At 38.5% G+C, this 23,759-nt stretch overlaps 1 protein-coding gene across 2 annotated transcripts in view; it reads left to right on the top strand.

Annotated features, from left to right (window-relative positions):
• Positions 1-23,759, top strand: part of ror2 (receptor tyrosine kinase-like orphan receptor 2) — a 56,568-nt gene that overhangs the window by 28,288 nt on the left and 4,521 nt on the right. The window contains exons 2-8 of one of the 2 annotated variants that reach the window (XM_088435898.1): positions 13,974-14,045; positions 18,603-18,890; positions 18,974-19,004; positions 20,461-20,582; positions 20,718-21,032; positions 21,124-21,378; positions 22,771-22,976. In XM_088435898.1, the coding sequence (XP_088292024.1) occupies positions 13,974-14,045; positions 18,603-18,890; positions 18,974-19,004; positions 20,461-20,582; positions 20,718-21,032; positions 21,124-21,378; positions 22,771-22,976 (1,289 nt within the window). The remainder of the gene's footprint in view (positions 1-13,973; positions 14,046-18,602; positions 18,891-18,973; positions 19,005-20,460; positions 20,583-20,717; positions 21,033-21,123; positions 21,379-22,770; positions 22,977-23,759) is intronic. The other variant, XM_088435899.1, reaches the window with a different exon arrangement.

Here is a 23,759-nt window from a genome sequence, read left to right on the forward strand (position 1 = left end):
AAATGAAATAGTAATTGTATGACTTTTTTGGTTAGTCATAGTCTACACTACAGTCTACACATAGTCTGGGTATTGCAAACGGGTGATAAATGTCTCCCGTTTGCCATTTAAAATCTTTTCATATATGTCCAGGTTTATTTATTTATTCATTTTTCATAAAAAGGAATAGATTGAAAACCTTCACTAAAATGAAAATTTGACAAATTTTTGGCTCCGTACATTGTGCATAGAAATCACAAACTGAAGATTTAGGTCATCACTCTACTTTCCCGCCAAAGATGCGAGTGACGTTAAAAGATGGAAGCTCTTTTTGATTGGACTGAATTTGGCAAAATACTGACACCTAATGGCTTGGCATGCTTGTGAATAAAAAAAAAAAAAACGGTACTATGCAGATTCATGTAGCCACATTTTTTAACACACATAGCAGGGATTTAAATAGCCTTGTTTACGTGTAGACAAGGCCTTTGAGAGATTTATGAATTTGTTAGAATAGGTCCCTCCCAAAAATTGCTGATGATCTGAACTGTGAATATGTGGGCTGTACAGTATATTATGTGCAGGCCTTCAAATTATTGTTGTCTGACCAGCTTCTTTTCCGTTTTCTTTGCTGATTATTTTGATTATATTGAATAAAATTTAAGATTAGAATCTTTATTTCCATTACAAAGTGTGTAATAAATTACACACAATGCCAGTTTCATGCATTTAAAAAAAATGTATTTTATAGCCATTTTGATTGTAAACCACTAAATGATATTTAATACAGTCACATTCCCACAAAATATTTTAAACTGATATCAAACTCTGGTTACAAAACTTGATATAGAGTTTTAAGGGAGTAACATACACAAGTCCAAACTTGATAAATAATCATTGGCCTCAGTGCAAAACCTCATACCTACAAAATAGACTGTTTTTCTTGACACCACAAAAACACGTTTGTTCAACAATTAACATTGCATCATTAGGTCAAGCCATTTTCAACACTTTAGATTGTACAATATTTTGTAAATTAATAAATAAAATAACACCCAAATGTGTAGACTGACAAATGGCATAGATAAAAATGGAACTTGACTAAATTGTGACTTATGAGGTTTTCGTCCGGATGCCAGCAATTTGGAGATACATGACTGACATTGACCAAAATGTCTTTGCAGGGCTGGAGCCTCCAACACATTGAAAACATTGACCTTTTATCCAATCTCTCTTCACACATATTGAAGTAACTGCCAAAGAATTTACAGATGAACCAACAAAGTGGGTGCAACTTCACGCAAGCCATTCATCCCAAAAGACCACACTCATGATCCATAAGTGTGTCATTCGCAGTTTTTTTTTTTCAACAAGGAGCTCCAAATATTGAATTTAACCCAATTGCTGATCTTCAAATAACATTTCCTGTCTGATTGACTGACATACATATCTAGAAAGTTCATGCAAAATGATTTGGAAAAACAATTTCAAAATGACGACATGACTGAGCGTATAACAAATTATCAGCAGCTTGGTCCATTCAACCATTTTGATTGGTCCTGACGAACTAAACTGAACAGTCAGATTTTGATGGCCCAGTTTAAAGTGTCTACATGGTATGTGGCCCCAGGGCAGTTTAGATTCTTTTCACCTTGAGGTCATCAGATACACTGGCCCTTAGGTTTTATGGTGAGGGTCATAATTGCAGACAGACACAAAGACGTCTTTCACACAGGAGGTGTACTTGGAAAGTATAAGCGATTTCTTGAAACACAAGAACTCATACAGTACCAGCATTATATATAGACATTTCTATCACAAGCTTAACTTTGTTGGACTAATTTAGTATTTCCTCAAAATTTTCCATGCTAGTCTCTTTTCCTGCTGATTTGTTCATTATAGTGGTGTAAATGTGTTGTTCCACACACTTTTCTTCTGGTGATCTTAGACAGTTCCTTTTTTCAACCAGTAATGCCGCTTTTCCGTTACCCCCCAGTCCACACTGTACAGTATAACCCAAGATGCAGAAGCCCCTGAAATAGTCCATTACACAGATATATATATGTGTGTGTGTCTGTGTGTGTGTGTGTATATATATATATATATATATATATATATATATATATATATATATATATATATATATATATATATATATATATATATATACACACACAGTCGGACCCCGGCTTACGAACACCCTGATTTACGAACAATTCGCCTTACGAGCGGATTTTTGTCCCCCACTTACGAACAAACCTTTCGCCTCACGAGCAATCCGACATGCCGGCCGTTGAGTATGTAAATATGTTTCTCGCTTGACTGCGTCAACTAAATTAGCAGATGCGTCATCTAAATCATCAGTAGATACTTATGGCAGTAGCGTGAACGCTATTGGTCTTACAACGTCACAGTGACTGTCTCACTCACGGTGTCTAAATATATTACCATTTAAGTGTAGTGTTTGTACAGCTAAAGGGAAAAACAGCTAACATGAAATTAAATGTGCCGATTGCAGGACAAAGAATTGTCATTGGTTTAAATGTGTGTTTTTTTAAATTAATTGTCAATACATTCCAACCGTTGAAAAAAAAAAGTGCGAATAATTATCAGTCAGTCACGGAGATGCCAATATGCTATTGGTCGATTAAGGTCACCCGGTCTCACTCACGGAGATGCTATTGGCCGGCGTCACACGTCAGTCACATAAATGCCGATATGCTATTGGCTGAACGCCTTTATCTAGCTTGATGGCACAGGATGGAAGGAAGGAGAGAAAATGAGTGAAAAACGGAAGGGAGGAATGTTGTGAAGACTTTGCAAACTTTATCTGTTAGACATAGCTTCTAAAATTACTTGTAGTGATAAAGGAAGAAGTAAGAGGATGATGTTTTAGCATCTCCGTGACTTACACCTTGACTGAAAGAGTCACTCTGACATTGTAAGACCAATAGCATTTCTGCTTCGCCGTATAGACTTTGAGCGTTGGTCTCTGACCCCTACGCTTCCACCCAGTTCAAGTCACGTTGTTTCAAAGGTAAAAGTCATTTATCCTTTGTATTTGCAAATTAATGCAACTGTACAGTAGATTATGTCACTCAATCTCAATATATGTGTACAGTCGTGATGTTTATACCTAAGGCTGTTGCGCACGTTGCACGCATTCACGAAATAACATGGGTTTGGATTGCCCGTCATACGAACAGTTCGAGATACGAGCGTAGCCGCTGAACGTTCGTAACCCGGGGGCCCACTGTATATATATATATATATATATATATATATATATATATATATATATATATATATATATATATATATATATATATATATATATATATATATATATATATAAATAATGAAATTTCCTGAAAATTCCATCCATCCCACGTCTATCCCACACACGTCTATCCCAGGGCAGCAGGTGGGAGACATATATATATATATATATATATATATATATATATATATATATATATATATATATATATATATATATATATATATATATATATGTATGGATGGACGGAAGGATGGATGGATGGATGGATGGATGGATGGACGGATGGATGGATGGATGGATGGATGGATGGATGGATGGATGGATGGAAATTTCAGGGCTGGTACTGAGAGTGCAGCGATGAGCAGGAATTTCCAGGAAGTTCCATAAAGTTTAATTCGCATGATATAGGCCACTTAAGGATGTTGAGTTTCAGCAACAAAAAAAAAAAGGAAAAAAATGTCAGGTTCCCATTGACGGCCAGCTTTTACAGTATATGTGGAACTGAGTCTCTGAATCAACCCCATGATAGAAAACTTGAGACCAACCAAGACATCAGTGAAGGACAGAGTGTCAATGTGATCTCAAATGAAGAATTCACAAGGACAAGGTTGACCAAAATTTGTTATACACATGAGAGATAATGCTTGCTTATATTGAGCGAGACTACTGCAATGTGTACAAATTGTTCAGATTCCTCTTGGGGGTCACTGGTTGAGGGTTAAACAGGGTTTAAACTATAAGAAATGTGTTTCTTTTATATGCTAAGTAAGTTTCATAATATGAAGAAAAAAAAATTATACAGCGACCATATCTCGAGGTTTCACTGTATTTGATCATTATAACAATAGATTTCCTTGGTTTTTGTCCTTTTTTTCATGAACATGAGTGAGGTCACATATCTATTTCAATTACAAGAATAGTACAAAGTTGTGCGCAGCAAGAGGCACCTGTAGCCAAGTGCTACCTGTGTATTCCTGCCACATGAGTGCCATCTGAAAGACTTTTCCCAAATGCTGGGGACAGATTAACACAGTCAAGGGCATGCTTGAAATAAAAAAAATGTTACATGCTTTTTTTTTTTAAGAATGTTTAATGTGTGCTTATAGATGTCAATGATATGTGGCTTCTGAAAAAGAAAAATAGAATTTGTCCATTTTAGTAATTTTCTTGTTTTTTCAGTCATTGTTAATATATATGCCATAGATTTTTTTTAACAAACATTGATTGATATATCGCAATACGCCTTTGCTGTATCGCAATCTCAATACACTTTTAAGACACAATACCCAGCACTACATTACCTGCTGTACAGTGGCAAAAAGGTGTTCTATTCTATTCTATTCTGTTCTACTCTATTCTATTCTTATAGTTACTCTCTATTTCTATCATTGAACATTCGAAAGGTGTTTAGCACGTGATGATGTTATCAAGGATATAAAAAGTCAAGTTAGAGAGGCTTAAGGATTCTCATACAATGTGTTTTTCTACTGGTTCTTTTTTTTTGGTTCAGTGTCCAGATAACCATGATATAAACTTCTGAGTGTCCATAACATTCAACTGTCAGCTTTGGTTTGTCTGCGATGAATGATGTCATTCAGACTAAAGCTGAGCTTTAATCTTTTGGATGTGACTATTGTAGTGCCCTTTGTCAGACATCTGAAGTCATTCTTTTTAAAAACCTATACATTACTTGTTTGAACTGGAACACAGACTATATTAAATAAACCTCACACATGACCAGCACAACCTACAGTTCGCCTCTTTTCACTCCTGACTCTCCAGGGATGATCGTATTCAGTATTCGTTCCTGCACAGTGTTTCACATCTACATAACGAACATCCTTTGAAGTCCTGCGCAGCTGTGGTCATATTAGCAGCGACCCGGACATTGAATTAAAGTCAAATCTATACAAGATCAAACATGATAACAATGGAGAGTTTACACTTAAAATACCATTTTATTATAAATCATCATCCTTCTCAGTATGTAATATCAACAGCGGCCAGAGGCGGCAACAAAAAACAAAGATCAAGCCAAACGAAGAACAAATAAATGAACTGTTAAACTAAATCAGTTCCAAAACATGATTTTGTGTGCGGCCCATATGGCCCAGTACCGGGCCGCAGACCGGCGGTTGGGGACCACCGAGCTAGCTAACCTCCACGGGGCGAATGTGCAGAGAATGTATGCAAGCATTGTCAATGTGTATGATTGGCTCAATAGTGTAAGTGAAACTTATCGTATCAATAGCTTGACATTTGTCACCCGCTGTCACAATCTAAAATAGTACAGAAAACAATATTTTTGGTCTAATTAAAAAGATACGATGAGGTCTAATATTAGATATTATTTAATACATTTATATTGCATTTTGTTTTATGAGCAGCATAGATATTCTTGTAATATTCTGAGAGTGTGAGCAGTGCGCAATTTCTCAAGCGCGCAGCTTAGAGGGAACGTTGGTTATGACCCTCTCATAGTCAGCTAAAGTTGAGTGATAACAAGGCCAGGTTAGTGCAAAATAACATCTAACATTATATATGTGTGGTTATTGATTCTCGCAAAAAATCAGTTTCACTGGAGCAGACACAACCACTCATCATGATTATCATGATGATCATTATGTCATATTGTCATGCCAAAACATTTGAGTAGTAGACATTGAGCAATGGTTGTGAAATTTATACTAATGTATTACTTGACCAAATCAAGTTTCCCCATCCTTATGCAAGTATGAGTTTATCTAACTTTCCCATGTACTAATTTACCCTATTCTCATAACAAAAGCCACTACATTAGTGTTGTTTCATAATACAAAGGAACAAGAAAAAAAACAGACAGGAATGCTCTGTTCTGTAGCTCCATTCCTGATTTAGTTACACTGTAGCTGAATTAAGGATGTAGAACAGAAACAAATGTTTGAGGTTTTAGGGGCAGCAGGAGATATACACATAGAAAAACAGTTTAAATGGGAGAAGGAAAGTGTTGAAGTGTGCCAGAAGGCCCTCCGTAAAAACCCCAATAGATGGACTCATGTCTTGGCCTCTCAGCTCTCAAAGGGCTCTTTCATGGTAGAGGCAGCGGGCTGTTGGAATGCAACAGAAGAGCTCATGTATAGCCCTGGAAGAACGATTCAAGAGGGCTAATCAAGGTTTTCCAAAACTTTCGATACAAGTTTTCAATCACAGTTGCTGACTGTTTGGACACCTGCGACTAGGTTTTGAGAAAGTCAGTCAAATTCTGTGCGGTTCATTGTGCGCAGTTCACTTGAACTGGAGGACATCTGGAAGAAGGCACTCAAGAGTTTGTATCACAAATAGTTGGTCGTTTTTATTTTGAATAGACGTATACAGTGGACCCAAGTGTTACAACGTCCCTGATTTACGTTATTTTCATGTTGCGACAAAGAATACTGAGTTTTTTCATCCCCTCTTAATGACATTTTTCTGGTTATGCAACCAAAACAACTGTCATGACCCTAGGGGCTTGGCTGTATTTGTGTTGTTTTGCCTCCATCTGCTGGCGTTTTTAGGTAATTGCACTTATTTACTATTGCCGTCTAACTTTCATGCAACGCGTGACTACAACTGGTTGGCGTCACCTCACGGAAATGGTGGTCTGCTATTGGTCGACCTCACTTGTTTAAAAAATGGCGGAACTATAAAGCTTTGTTCGATTATTAGTGGTTACAATACCAAATTTATAGTGCATTTTACTGCTTAATTCAAAGTTGAAAGGGTTAGCCATGGCTCCCAAGATTGCTAGTGATGTTAAGGGGAGAAGTAAGAAGATGATTTATATGGGAATGATGCTGGAGATAACCCTTATTAGGGAGTATGGGCATATTAAGCGGCACTCAAAGGTAAATAAATCCTTTCTATATTTTTTATTTATGATGTTTTCCGATTGTATACGTGTATATTATATATACGTAGCAGTTATAATACTATTTTGGTACAAATTGTCAATATGTATGTACAATTTTGATTGGGCTCTAAACACATTAGGTATTTAACATAGGTTTGGATGGCCCGTCACACGACGAATTCGCCTAACGACCCCAACTGCGGAACGGATTAATGTCCTAATAAATGGGCCTACTGTATTGTATTTAGGGATGAACAATTATTTGCGATTGCATAAATAATAGCCATGTAAAAAGGCGCAAGTTTGCAATTGCAAAGGCGGCAGTTTAAATGGTCATTACTTTTTTGAATATATATATATATATATATATATATATATATATATATATATATATATATATATATATATATATATATATATATATATATATATATATATATATGTGTGTGTGTGTGTGTGTGTGTGTGTGTGTAATTTTTTAGTTCTTTTCATTTTATTTGATATTAAATTGTGAAAGTATTCATGACTCCTCAATAAAGCAAGCAATTCAAATGTAAATGTAATAATTATGAAATTCGTCAAAATGTTTTGTGACTACAATAGCTTGGTGACAAGGCGATGAAGCCCGCAAAGCAAACGTGGCATTTTATTTCATATTGCTGATTTTTACGAAATAATTTGAAATTGACCAATTGCTTTATGGAGGCGTGCAGTTTACAATTTTTATTTTGTAAACTTCAGTGTAAACCTCACTGTGTGTTCTGCATTTTGCAATGTTTTTGGCTTATACAGTATGTGGGTGCCGGTGTGTCTGGAAGTGTGTATCAAATGACTATAGGTCAGATGTGTGCTGCCTTTGTGTCCGTGTGAACAAGGATGGACTCAAAGGTCAGTGCTAGTTTTTTTTTTATTGAAAACAAGAAGGTAACACAAATTGCCAAAAGCTAAATGATGATGAATAGGGAATGTACACAGGATATATATATATATATATATATATATATATATATATATATATATATATATATATAGACCAGCATTGTAGTGACGCGTTGCAGGTAGGCAGTTTGACGGCAACTGAAAATAAGTGCAATTACCTAAAAACGCCTGCAGATGGAGACAAAACAAATACAGTCAAGCCCCTAGGGTCATGACAGTTGTTTTTGTCGCAAGTTAGGGAAAATACCTTAAAATGGGGGCGAAAAAACTCAATATTCCACATCGCAACATGAAAAAATGTAAGCCAGGGACGCTGTAACCCGGGGTTCCACCGTGTGTGTGTGTGTGTATATATATATATATATATATATATATATATATATATATATATATATATATATATATATATATATATATATATGTATGTATGTATTTATAATTATATACTTTTTAAAAATTTATTTATAAAACTATACTCCATATTCTGTTCTTTTCATGTCATATTATATCCATTTGGTTTGTCCCATGACAAAGTAAAAACACATCCCTGAAATGTAGAATTGCAACAGGGAATTTGGCCTTCGGTCTAACCAAAAGACAGACAACATTATATTGAATGATGAGATGCCGCTGAGTGGTGATTCCGACTGGTGCTTATTTGTTGTTGAGTATCTTGTTTTTGTGTGAACCCTTTATTTATTTTTTTTTAATTTATTTATTTTTTTTTTTATTTTACACACTTCTGAAGATAACCATCCTTTTAACCATCACCATCCTTTTTTGTGCCTCCAACAAGACTCATCGAAAAATTTGGACTAGCCAGCATGGAAACAAATGAAAACAGTTTATTACACAATTGACCACTATGCCAAAAGTATTTGAGAGCCCGTCCAAACGTGGGGTTAAATAAATAAATAAATTCCAAAGGCTTGTGTTCATGAAGGGTGCTTGAGCTCCATACGTTAACTACTTTTTTTGGCTTTAATGTACCATTTAGAGGCCTGTCATGACATATTACACAGAGCAGATTTTGTGCATGAAAGTCACTTAGTAATATTGTCTCTTAATGAAAGTACAGTTGTTGGCTCTTTTGCCATATCTTTGCCCATTTTCGCTTTTTGAGTCAGCTCCCAAAGCACATTTGCCAATTGCTTATTCTTGCTAGCTTATGATCTTTCTTTTTTTTCCTTGTATCACACGGCAAATAATGTTTTGGCAGAGGCAGATGCACTGGATGTTATTAACAAAACATCTTTCAAACTCCATCAATCAAAATCCGGCAATCTGAGTTCAACCGCTCCAGTGGTTCAGCTTGCAGGTTTGCCTGTGGGTTCAACTCTTGAGACTGAGACGTTTCATCTGACCCAGCCATCTTTCTCTGGAGCCTGTGGTGGGATCTTTGGCAAATGCAAAGTTTCTTGAGCCCTATGTCATAACAAAAGAAACTTTTTTTTTCTTGTTCAATATCCATGTGCGTGTGTGTGTGTGTGTGTGTGTGTGTGTGTGTGTGTGTGTGTGTGTGTGTGTGTGTGTGTGTGTGTTGCAGAGGTTTGCAAGCTCTGGCTCAAGAGCCTCATGTGTCTCTTTAAACCTTTTGTGGTGGCACTTAGTGACATCAGAAAAAAAGTACTTCATCTTAATTTACAGTAGTTTGTTGTTTTTCTAAATGAGCTATCTGAAGACCTTGTTGAAGTATTTTTCCAGTGATAGCTCATTTGTGAAGATTGACCCAGAATTCTTGAGATATATACTGTAAGGGTTCAGAGGAAGGCAACTACATTTCTTCTTGTCAAAATTAAACCCTTGCTTCGACTGACCTAAAATTTTAGATTGAGTGTTGTGCCATCACTATCAACAAGTACACAGAGTATCATCAAAATCGGCTTGGTTAAACCCATCTAGTGATTTGGCATGAAATGACCTAAAAGCCATACAGTAGCACCTATATTTACAAAGGCAGCCTGTTACAAAAAAAAAAAAAAAAATCAGTTTATGAAACACCTCGGCGGAAAAACATTGTCTCTAGTTACAAGAGAAAATTCAAGATAAGAAAAGCAACATTGTTAGCATATTTGACACAAGACATCAGCTCTCACACCAACATGACTGTAATGTTATACGTTATCACAACCATTTTTTAATTTGTGATGCATTTTATCATCTATTAACCCATTTAAGCCCAATTTTTTCCTGAACATGAAAAATCCAAATCATATAGCATTGGTAACCCTTTGAAATGATCAAGAACTTTTTTTTTTAAGGTGAAATAGTTGATGAAAAGATGTGTTTTATGACCTGTCACAACAATGTAATTACTCATTGTGCAAACACACCAAACCAATTTGAGGAAGTGCTAATGCATATATCATCTTAAAGATCATATGTATGAAAAATCTTTGTTCTACGTTTATTTTAACATACTTTACTAACCTTCTGTTTGGGAGCTTTGAGGCTGTCATCTTTCTCTCGAAGTGCAATAACAAATTAAAAAGCTCTGGTCATGTGACAATATTCTCTAAACATGTGACATTGCACACATTTCATCTACACATTGTAGTATTTCAGTGCTTCATGAAAAATGATTGAAAAATCTGTTATATAGCCTCATGAATAGAATTTTCTTTACAGTCACTTTTGTGACCGATGGGTTGAAATATTCCGACTTGACGAACCAAACGTTTTTGCGTTTACTGTGGTCTTCCACTTTTCATCTTTACTCGTTTTGTCTACACTTCCCACCAAGAATTTACTCTATAGAACTAACAAACATAAAATTGACATTAGCTACAGCTAACATTGTACATACTCACAACAAAAACAAAGATTTTTGTAATATACCACTTCGGGTTGGTGTGTCTGACGTTAGCTTTGTTAGCTGTTTGTTAGCACTTAAGCAATGACATCACACAGGAAGAACTTCAAATGACCCCAAACTAAACTTAAAGAAATGTACATGCTCTAAATAATCCCTAAAACAAATATTATTGCTCTTTTCAAGTTTCAAAGATACAAGTCTCATGGTGGAAACATAGTCAAAGAAACATTCTTATGGCTAATGCCACGTTCAGATGGAGCGCGTCGTTTATGCTCTACGCGAGGCGTTTGTCGCAAGGTCAAGATGAAGTTCACTTTTCACGCAACAGTATCACGCGAGAGGAGGAGAGTGAGCTTGCTGTGCACTTTACAGTGGTTCAGGAAAGGAGAGCAATGCTGAGAACTTTCACTTTTCTGAGATGTGGCAGAGCCAATATTTTCTCCGACAGCACCATTCTTCTTCTTTTTTTACATTGCATGTCCCTCGCTTTAGGGCAATACTCGTCTGCCAAAAAAAAAAAAAAGTTTCAATGTTGCAATCAAATGGCCGATACCATGCTAAATTCTGTGCTGTCAGTGCTGCACTATTGTTAGCTTAGCAGAGTAACTACGGTTCAACGGCTGTTAAAAAAGGAAGCAAACGCTGCACATATCAGTTGTCCCAAGTACTCCCTTCCGCCTTTCTACAAGCCAGGTGAGTGCTTGGCTCCGTTTTTCTATTGAAAGCTCAGTCCCAAGTACTCCCTTCCGCCTTTCTACAAGCCAGGTGAGTGCTTGGCTCCGTTTTTATATTGAAAGCTCAGCTGGCCGTGTTGGGTAGCTCTGGTGACCGCAAAGCAGCCGCCATAATTTATTCCAGCCCTCTGTGTGAGCCGTTGAACGTTCCCGAAGCTGATTGGCTAATGTGATGCGACACGCGACAAAAGTTCACATTTTTTAACTTCTCGTGTCACACGTAATTAAGCGCCGCACGTCGCTTCATCGTGTTGCCCGACGCTTCATTGCGCCTGTGGTGCGAACTCCATTGACTATAATACAAATCAGCACGCTCTTCATGCTCAAGCTCATGCTGAAGGCGGCATAAGGAGGGAGGAGCTACAAAGGGAGGCAAGGCAATGCAATGATATATAGTACGCAGTGGTGGGCTGTCAAAGCCAGCAAGGCCTTCTCTGCTGGCCTAACATAACCTGACATTAAAATAATTATAATAAAAGTCAATTTCACTTTTTTTTAAATTGATTTTTCCTCTCTCTCTCTCTCTCTCTCTCTTCATTCATATTGCCAACTGCTACAATCAATATGATTAATTTAAAGGGTTTAGGAGCATTTTTTTTCTTTTACATTATATATTTTGATGAATATGCACTAATGTAATTCTAATGTGTCTTTATTACTATTTTTGATGCAATTTTGTATTTTAATAATAGTCATTTAAAGGGTTTAGGAGTATTTGGGCGGGCTTGGAACGGATTAGGCTATTTACATGTAAAAAGTGGCTTTACTTTTGGAACAAATTTATTTCGGATGTCGAAGTATCACTATATTAAAAAACTGCACTAAAGCCTCAATGCCCAAACTGTTCGTCTGAGGTGGGAAAGTGGACTCCAACTCAGAAAGGCCCTTGATCCCCCTGATCAAGGTGCTCAAACAAAAGATACTCTAATTTGACGTTAAAGGAAAAAAACAACAACAAAAAAAACAGGTACAAAGTAACAAACAATACCAAAACTACAAAAACTAAGACTCACAGGACAATGGCAGGGAGACAGCAAGAGGTAGGCAGTCACTCACACCAAATTAGGAAAACATGAAACAACTGGACAGGAACAAAAGGCTGGGGAAGCTGATTGGTTGACACAATGGGGAAGGTAAACACAGACAGGTGGATACAATCACTCTAACGAGAACACTTACAAGGACAGACCTGAGGGGAGCAGAAACAGAACTCAGAACATGAAAAAAAAAAAAAACACAAAAACAGATACCCGAAAACCCACAACACCAAAAAAAATAACAACAACAAATCGCCACAGAACATGACAGCCTACAAACCTTGTAAGAATAAGCGGCTATAGAAAAAGGATGGCTGAAATGACTTCTTGTTCTTAACGATGACGTGACTCACCCAGGTCAACGCCTCAGTAACAGATTGCACAATTGAAGAATGTTGTGTGAAAAACAAGGGTTTTTTTGTTTTTGATTTTGTTTTTGTTTTTCCACAAAAAAACACCGAGATAAACATTGGCTGTACTGTAACTTGCTCATTGACAAGCTTGTTAGCTTGAGTTTAGGTACTTAGCGCTGTTGTACTGTAATTGAAATTAGCATGGCAGCCTTATTTGTGCATGTGCGTAGCCTTCAGATCAGAAACATTCAGACTCCTCGATTGGCTGCCCACTATGTCACTCAAGTAACGGCATAGACAACTCATGACTGACATTCTTTTTTTCGATTGATGTTCTTTTTGCAACACTGCCACGGCGGTCGACCAGTTAACCGCTTAGCTGTAGTGTAGTGCCCTACACTATAGATAGGAAACTCTGGTTCCTCAAGAGCCGTATTTGTCCTGTTATCCATTACTTCCTCTTTCAAAACACCTAATTTAAAATATCTATATATATATAAGCTGATCATTTGAATTAGGTGTGATGAGAGAGGGAGACATTAAAAATAGGCAGGTCCCGGCTTTCGAGGAACTGGAGTTTTCTATCCCAACCCACTACAACACATCCAGTATATTACTCTCTGAATCAAACATCTTGCAGATCTTAAACCCACTAGGTAAGTTGGGATGGGATAACCCCTATACTAAATAAGAAAGAGACTCGCCACTGTGTCAAATGTAATATATAATCAATCATATATATGCCTATAGTTAACTGTGGAACATTTAAAATAGCACGATACACTTAAAATAGGAGGTTCTACTTTAATCATTCAAGGACAACCACTTTGATCACACAGACAACTGTCCATTCACAAAAATGAGAAAATACACATGTACAGTAAATGAGACTCAAAGCACTGTTATAGGGAAGATTTGTTTAGTGAAACACTAACTCTTACAAGTGTGTATAACTATTTGTGCAGGTGACCCAGGCCTCTCAATAGACGCAGAGGTTTTGGCTGAAGCTCAGAGTGGAGCGGCACCAACACTTGAAGGTAAAATGCACAATCTACTTTTGCTGTCTTTCATTAAAACCATCTGAAGACAAATTAATAGCAGAGCTCTTTGGGTCTTTATTTTCTCTAAAAATGAATCAAGATGCATCTATCCATCCATTTTCTAGAGCCACTTATCCCCACGGGGATCGCAGGCTTGCTGGCGCCTATCTCAGCTGGCTTCGGGGCAGTAGGCGGGGGACACCCTGAACCGGTTGCCAGCCAATCGCAGGGCACACATAAAGAAACAACCAATCATGCACCCAATCACACCTAAGGACAATTTAGTATGTCCAATTCACCTGCCATGCATGTTTTTGGAGTGTGGGAGGAAGCCGAAGAGAACCCACACGGGCTCGGGGAGAACATTCAAACTCCACACAGGAAGGCCGGAGCCAGGTGGATTTGAACCGGGACCTTTGGACTGTGAGGCGGACGTGCTATTCACTGGGCCACCGAGCCAACCCAAATCAAGATGCAGTTGGGTCAAAATCCTAAGTGTGAGGTGGCCTTCTTCGCCTTTACGGGGTGATAATTACTATTGTAATCATCAAACAAATGCAGTAAGATGAATTGGACACCTGGGGTCAAAGTTTGATTTTTGTTGTCATCATTCACCATTCACCACTCACCATTCACCAGTCACCATTGTATAACGACATTAGAGTTAGGGTTGACTATAACCACAATGCAAATGCTTATGAACAGCTCAAAGTGTCAATAACTCCTCCAGTCCGCTCTGAGAGACTCGGGCACATTCTGCATAACACCTCCAGTTTTAGATAGTAATGTTCGAAAAAAAACATGCCAATAAATCTTCCTATAGTGGACTGCACCACTGAAAATGGTAATCAGGTTTTTTTATATATACCATGACATTATTAGTCATTTGTCAAGAGCCAGTCAGAGGCAAGAAACGATTACTAAAGTCAAACCTCTGATCAAGACATGTTATAAGACATCGTATAATAGCAGACCAAGTGTGAAAGTCAGCTTGACACCTCACTCCTAGTGCACATGAGTTAACCTCACCACAATATAGAAGCCAGCTTGTAAAAGTGACCTGTTATAATAAATGTTACTTATATACAGGGGCGCACATATTTTTTATCGTGGGTTACTCACATGAGTACCAGGACATAGTATTCTTTCATTAAAAGAATCCATGAACGCTGTACCTTCCGATCTGTTCCACCATCGAGCATGCCAGAAAGCAAGCATTCATTTTCCTCTGGACAGCCCTGACAAAATAAAGGTTTATTAATAAATTATTCATGAAGAAAATACTGCACATTAGTTTTAAATACTGAACCGGTCAGCATAACACAAAAACATCTTAAAAGATTAAAACTTTTTCATTTAATTAATCAATAATTAATCAATTTGATATTATTTTTGTATTCAAAATGATTAAAGTGCTATATCTGAACTCTTGTTTTAAAAGGCTTGTAGTGAGGTAACGCCTGTGACATGCTTGACTCACGTAAGCCAAAGTAGTGTTGTAACTCTCGACGAAAATCGCTGGATACTATACATTCGAAACTTTTTTGTGCAATGAAGGACATTTATGTGCATTTATGCACCCTGTTTTTACCATGCTATTAAGTTTGGGTTTATTTAAAAAAAAAAAAAAAAAAAAAAACACTGTCAGGATGAAAATACTTTGGAATTAGAAGATGAATAAATTGCTAACGTTTTGTATGCCATGTTTTGTTTTGTTTTTATCCTGCGCACACACTACACATTTCGTGAAAGATTATATACAGCTATGTAAAGGCGAATTACAACTTCGTAAAGATTCAGTACACCCGGGGTTGACAGGTACTGTATGAACAGCATGTTAGTGAAGCGTGTCGTGGGTGAGCTGTTCCAAACACTTTTTTGTTAAATGCAGCACTTGTATTTCTTTGGCCACTGCCACAAAATGAGCTTGCTCTTACTGTCTTTGAGAGCGAAACAGCCGACAAGCACTCACCCCCTGGCATCATCACCCCTGGACACCTCCCTTCAATTTAGCACTTACATTAGCAATATCTTTGCTACATTGATATGAGCTGAAAAATTGCACCACATTTAAGTCTGCTTCAAGCCATAAACCATTTAGGAAGAAAATAAGTAGGTACACAAATGCGCATAGTGAAGCATCAGTGATTTCTGTCTCGTATGCGTACCTGTGTACCACTTATGTGCACCGCTGTTCAATAAAAAGGACAAATTAAGTTTAAGGTTCAAACTGCATTCACAAGACGTGACCAAAAACTAGCAACTGTCACGGCTGTGACTCGGGCAGGTAGATTGTGAACCCCGGGACACACGAGAGACAGCGTGGAGTTGAAAAAACGGTTTATTAACACAAAAAGCACGCACCGCGTGAGAATCTAACCAAGATACTTCAAAGTACAACAAAAGATGATAAGGGACTCAAAGTACAACTGAAAGAGACTATGCGAAAGGTGCAAGAACTTACTGAGATTTGGGGGGGGGCAGAACCAGCAGGAGGACGTCGCCGAAAATGCAAAGTAACAGAGTAAAGTGCTGACCAACTGGCAGACTGGGGGCAAGGAGGAAAAGTAGCAAATAAAACACGAGGGCAGGGGCGCTAGGAATCGAGGGAACGAGGAACGAGGGAATTGCATGTACACGAGAGGGCTACAAACGCAATAATCCGGCGACGCCCTCCAGCTCTGACCGCGCCTAAATAGTCTCCTGATTGGAATGAGGAGCAGGTGTGCGGCCAGTGGTTCTGCTCCCCAATCTGCAAACAGGACAACACATTAGGGACGCAGGATGTGACAGCAACAGATATTTTCAAACGTAAGTAAATATATCTCTCTATATATACTACATCTCAGGCCTTTCCTACATGTAACCGGCTTATTGAAATCCGCATAGTCTCCCCCTCGTCGTTGTTGTTTGTATACTTAAAGCAGGGGTCACCAACGCCGTACCCGCGGGCACTGGGTAGCCCCAGAGTGTCACATGAGTAGCCCCAGGTTTTTTCAGAAAATAGTTCACAAGTGATAGAACATTGTGACTTTCTAGTAGTTTTACTAACGATTATGCATTTATGACATATACATTTCATGTTACACTTGATTTAAATATTTACTCCAGCTGTTTGTTAATTATTGTGAGAAATCAATAACACGATCAGGGTCGTCACATAAACTGGTAGCCCTTCGCATTACTTAGTACCAAAGACGTAGCTCTCGGTTTCAAAAAGGTTAGTGACAACTGATATAAAGAAATATCGTCTATACGAATCCAGCACGGTGCGGTTTCATTCACTTACAAGCATGACAAGTCGGGCGGCAGTAGTGTCGCCAAATTCTGTCCAATCAGAAAGAAAGACCGCCTCTGACATGTCCAATCAGGAAGAACTCCCGCCTCTGACATCACAAGTATGTGCGTCTTTGGCGGGAAAAATGTTGCGCAGTGATGCAAATCTCCGTCATAAGCTGGTTGCATGCAACCATCCCCACTTTGGCTGGAGGTTTTGAAACATTCGGCCCAGCCACCTATAGCAAATAGGGCAAAACAGAGACATTTCCTGCCAGTTTGCAAAAACCACCGATACGTGTAGACAAGGTCTCACTCTCAATCTCCTCACTCTCATGGCTCTTTTGGCTGGATTTCTTTCTCTCAACACCATCATCGTCATTGTCCCTCTCTGTGCCTCGTTATTATGAGTGTTAGTGTTACCCTAGAGTTCCCCTCAAGTGCCGGTGGACATGTGCTGTTATTGTCTACTTTGGCCAAACTTGCTTCTTCAACAATGTGTCTTAGTTGCTTTGCAGTCAATTTTGTTAGATGGAAGCTTGGCTGGCAGCTGTCACAATGTGAGTTCTCCAACTTTAACTGAATGACCTACTGTAGACATGAATTGTTATGGAATGCCACACTGTCTGTGATTTTGTGGCTCTGTATCCAACCAAAAAAAAATCTGAAACCCGCTGAGAGCAAATAGGTGGCAAAATGATCCACATGTTGTAGCCCTAATGAATTTACAGTATGCGATACAGTAGCATGTTGCTGCCGTTGAACCGAAACATCCTAAGTCACATTTTGGTGAATTCCATATATTTTTGTCAATTCTATAGTTTAATTTTTCTCCAGCTCAAAAACAAGGGAAACTGTTAAAAGGACTCAACAACCAACCTTTAATTTTGTCAAATTATTTGTTTTACTTAAAATAATTCATTCTGGATTTTACATTGAACTAAAAGTTCACTTGCTGTTACCTTAACATAGTTGCATTTTTGTGTTGCTTCAAGGCCTTTTATTTCCATCTTTTGCCCCATTTTAGATGATTGCAGAAACAGCTGCTCACCACAACGGGGGTAGTGTTTTGTGAAGGGGCTAATAGAGTTCAACTTTTCTCCGCACAATTTTATCTACCCTTCTACCTTGAGTGTTTTTGGACTTTTCACAAAATTTTCCTGTGCGCTTGTTGAAACGTGTCGGAGGAAAAACATTTTGTTGGAAAAAAAAATAGAAGTTGTCTTCAAAAAATCCTCTTTGTGTTACTTTAACAACTATTGTGTTGCATTTTCTTAGGTTACTTCCTTGAATTCCTGGAGCCAGTCAACAATATTACACACTTCCAGGGCCAGACAGCCACACTGCACTGCAAAGTGGCCGGTAACCCACGGCCAACGATTCGCTGGCTTAAAAATGATGCTCCCGTTGTCCAGGAGCAGGGACGTATTACTGTCCGCAGAACTGAGGCCGGATCCAAGCTTCGGATCACAGACCTTGACACTACAGACACGGGCTATTATCAGTGCGTTGCCTCCAATGCATATAAAGTGATCTATGCCACAGGCGTCCTTTATGTCAAATTAGGTGAGTTTTGTTATACTGATTCACCTTTTTGACAGCTTGAATGATAGTATCAATAATTTATGTTTTTTCATGTTACGCAACAGGGCAGATGCCTACACATGGGCCAGATCAAACGTGAGTGAAACCTTTTCTTTTCCTTTTTTTAAAATTTGTGAATAAGATTGATAACTTGATAATTGTTGTTTCCTCTTGTTTGGTTATGTTATAAAGATAGTGATGCACTAATATTGGTGAAATTTCTTAAAAAAAATATTATATTAGTTAACACTTAAGGACACTTTAGTATGTCCAATACACCTGCCATGCATGTTTTTGAAGTGTGGGAGGAAGCTGGTTGGCTCGGGGAGAACATGCAAACTCCACACAGGAAGGCGGGAGCGAAGTGGATTTCATCTCGGGTCCCTGAACTGTGAGGCGAACATGCTTAACCACTGTTCAACCGAGCCACCAGCAAGGAACTAACAAAACACTAAATACTAAATCCAGTGTTTCCTGAAAATTACAATTGCACTCTGTGAAACTGAATTTTATTCCATGATATCAGTGGATTTATATAGATTTACAATGCACCAATCGGAGCAATTTTATTGTATACTAGCTATACAACAGAGGAGCGGGACAAAGTGACTGGGGAGAGGGAAGTTGATGGGGAAGTGAATTAATCAATGGATGAACCAGCTCTAGAATGATAATAAAGGCATTTTATTATATTCCATTCTACTCGTATTCAATAAAGAGCGGCAGGTCGCCAATCCTAAATCCAAGCCACCACTTCTTCCGATTTCTCTATTTGTGGAGAAGAAAGACCTTACTCTAAAACCGTGCATTGATTATCGAGTTATAAATGACAGAAGAAGCAAAGAACCGCTACCCTCTACCGCTGATGACTTCTGTTTTTGTGCTCCTATAGGGTGCCTTCATTAAACTTAACTTTTGCAATGATTACCAATTGGGAAATGGCTGAGGAGACGGAGGATGGATCGTCCGTCTGCCTACCTGTCTAGCCATACTTTAAAATCCATTGTATGCTTTCCCAATTCAATATATACTTTCTGAAACGCATTCCATAGAACTCAAAGAATTCCTTTCACTTTATGCATAACAAACGATTAAACAAAAATAACGGATTTATCAGATTGATACCGGTAATATGAAAAAAATATATCACTGTAATAACTAATAATTCTTCAGAAGATTTTTGTTAGATTTATTTTTAATCAGACTCACTATCTTAACACTTGTGCAGTATTTTGTCCAGTTCTTTGACATTTAATTATCTTTTTACATCAAAGGCATTTCACATCAAAGGGAAAGCATTGAAAGAAGACACTAGAAAGCTGAAATTTCACCCAACATATCGTGGCGACAACATATCAAAGTTCAACATGGCATGACTACTTAGTTATTATACCACCAGGAGTAGGCCATCCCTTGGCTAAAAATACTGCAAGAATGATGTGGAAGAAAATGGTCAAATAGTCAAAAATAGTCAAAATAATACAAAAGGGTTAAACATATAAAAACCTGACTGGTCTGTCAACTAACTAATGACTTGTGTTGTGTTTTTAAGGTCACATGAAAAAGGGTTCTGCCAACCATACCGTGGAATTGCCTGCGCTCGCTTCATTGGCAACCAGAGCATTTATGTAGAGTCTCTGCAAATGCAGGGAGAGAGTGAAAATCGCATCACGGGTAGGAAAATCATATACGTGTGTGCGTGTGTCTTTAACTATTTACTTTTAACCCCCAGGCATCCCAATGTTCTTGTTTGTTGATCATTTGGTCAGTACAACAATGTAACCACACCTTTCTTTCTTTTTTTCTAAGCTGCATTCACGATGATTGGGACCTCCACTCATCTGTCAGATCAGTGCTCCAAATTTGCCATCCCGTCCTTCTGCTATTACGTCTTCCCTTTATGTGACGAGAGCTCCCGGGGTCCTCGGCAACGTCAGCTCTGCCGAGATGAGTGTGAGGCCCTGGAGAACGACCTGTGCCACGCCGAGTACACTATTGCCCGATCCAACCCCGTGATCCTCATGCAGTTAGAGCTTCCCAGCTGTCACCTGCTACCTCATCCAGGCACACACGATGCTGCTTCGTGTATGAGAATAGGAGTGCCACCAGAGAAACTCGGACCATGTAAGCAGATAGCCAGGAAAGCAGGCAGACAAGTGGCTAGGCACGGTCACCAAATAGGGTCACACCCGAAGTAAATTGCAATGTTTTACAGATTCCCCAACAGACCAGAGCTGCTACAATGGAAGTGGGGCTGACTACAAAGGGACCCTTAGCGTCACTAAATCCGGTCACCGCTGCCAGCCATGGAGTGCTCAATACCCTCATAATCACCATCTGGCTCAAGAATACCCTGAACTATGGGGGAGCCACAACTACTGCCGGAATCCAGGAGGACTGATGCAGGCTCCCTGGTGCTTCACTTTGGACCCTAGAGTCAGGGTGGACCTTTGTGATATTCAACCCTGCAGTAAGTATAGCGTGGACAGCGTTAATCTTAAGTGGTGCTTCTCAAACATGTTACACCAATTGCCGTGTTTCTCAGAGTAAAAGTCAACTTCGCTGAAAAGTCAAACTTTTTTTTTCACTTACATTTGGGTGAATTTTACAAAAACTCGAGTATAAGTCTACCCCTGACTTTAGTGGTTACATAGATCATGGCTGTCCAATTAAAATGCATGGTGTGTGTTCAAAATGATCAAAATCAAAAAACTCACGGTACTTTTAGAGGCATTTATATATCGAGTAACATGCTGTTGCGGTTGTTGGGGGGATGAAAATAAGACAAGTGCGATGCAATAGATGCAATTGCCACAACTAATGTAGCAACAGTAAAATGATTTAAAATTTCAATGCTTTTTTTGTTTTGTTCCGAAAGCCCTAAAAGTCATCATTACTATCTGACGCACCAAATAGCGCCTCCCATTTAACACCCAGACGTCATCTCCCATCTCCTCTTCAATTGATCAAACATCCTCATTAATCTTCCACGAGTAATCATCTTCAGACCCGTCCAATGTGTTTGAAACGGAAGTCTTCGGGAGATGATTTGTCAATCATCTTACTCGGAATGTTCTTTTCTCAAGTAACGATCAGAGTGTGGACGGTTGCCCTTTGCTGTTTCCCCCCCTCCCGCCGAGATCCATGCCCACATATTTTCATGTTTTTTTTTAGGAGTCCAGACATTCAATCCGAGAGACTTAACTCGTTCAATGCCAGGGACGTATTTTCATGTTTTTTTTAAGACTCCCGACATTCAAATCCAAATACTTAAGTATCTGGGATTGAATGTCTGCACTCTTAAAAAAATATGTCCTTGGCTTTCAATGAGTTAACATGCTGCTTAGTCTGACTGTGTCTATGCTCCCATATTCACAAGCATAAATCTTGAGCGAAATTATTGATTTGTCTGGTCACAGATGATAACAACAATGGATGAAACTAACCACGCCGTCATGCTTGGTCCGCCTTTCCAGAAAGGTTTCTCGTCATTTGTCAGTCCATCTGCAAAACAGGCGTTCGTTGGTGAAGAATTGACAGTGTCGATACCAACGGACTGCCTACCTCTGCTGTCTAGAATGGAAATACTGAAAAAAATTGAGTTTAGTCTGGGTTGTTGGTGGATGTTTTGGGCAGTCTGCACCACGTGCACACTTTCTGTGCTTGCATTTTTCCAGCATAAAATCATTTTTAGGATATTTATTTTTAAGGATCTTTTTGTAAGAGCTTGAACTGATGTAAAAGTGTTTTTGATAATAGTTTGTGGTACATTGTTTTATTTATGTGTGTATTTATTTATTGTGTATTTAAAAATGACTACAGTACAGCTTAACTTACCATGCTACCATCTTTCTATTCACAGAGCCTCCAGAGAACCTCAGAAAAGAAATTCTGTTGATTTTAATCCCTGCAATTGCCATCCCTTTGGTCATTGCTTGCCTCTTCTTTTTGGTTTGCATGTGTCGAAATAAGCAAAAATCAACAACAGACACACCTCCCCGCTGCCAGCTCAGCAACTCACCCAACCAAGACATGGAGATGTCTCTCATAAACCAGCAGAAACACCAGGTGGGACACCCGAGGCACAGACAAGTACAACTTTTTCAATACAACAACTGGACAACTGCTGATGTTGCTGATTTGTTTCAGCTTTGTAAGGTTACAATTACAATATGTTCCCGGCAGTTACACCAGACACCAAAATCATTTTCTTGGCAGTTAGTGCAGATGAGAAGCTTTGTATGGCATAGGTCTCAAACACCAGTCCTCAAGGGCCGCAAACCTGCATGTTTTCGATTCTGCGCTCTAAAACACACCTGATTCAAATTGTAAGCTCATCAGCAAGCTCTGCAGGAGCTTGAAAATGATCCTAATCATTTGAATCAGGTGTGTTTAAGAGAGCAGAATCGAAAACATGCAGGTTTGCGGCCATCGAGAACTAGAGTTTGAGACCTCTGTCGTATGACATAGTTCAATGAGGTGATTGGACAGTGTGTACAAGGCTGTATCAAAACTTGCACTTCACCACCACTGCGCTATTGAGTCAACCTTATTCACCGAAGACTTCACCAAATATGTTTGAACGATTTCGCCAAACATTCTATAACTACTGTCAATGCATTCAAACAAATTTATACATATTTTTAAATTACTTTGGAGTACAATCAAATGGCATAACCTAGTCAAAAATAATTACTCCACTTTAGCAGTTTCACGCTTTTGTAGAATAGCAACATTTATATTTCAGTATGTGTCACATATACTCAACTATGCATGATTGCGTGTTTGCAAATATTTAGCTAGATAATTAGCATTACATACAACTGTTAAGAAGTCAGTCAATAAAGCCAG

The sequence above is a fragment of the Hippichthys cyanospilos genome, chromosome 15, assembly GCF_059441005.1.
Source record: "Hippichthys cyanospilos isolate Australia breed blue-spotted pipefish chromosome 15, RoL_Hcya_1.0, whole genome shotgun sequence".
Classification (NCBI taxonomy): Eukaryota; Metazoa; Chordata; class Actinopteri; order Syngnathiformes; family Syngnathidae; genus Hippichthys; species Hippichthys cyanospilos.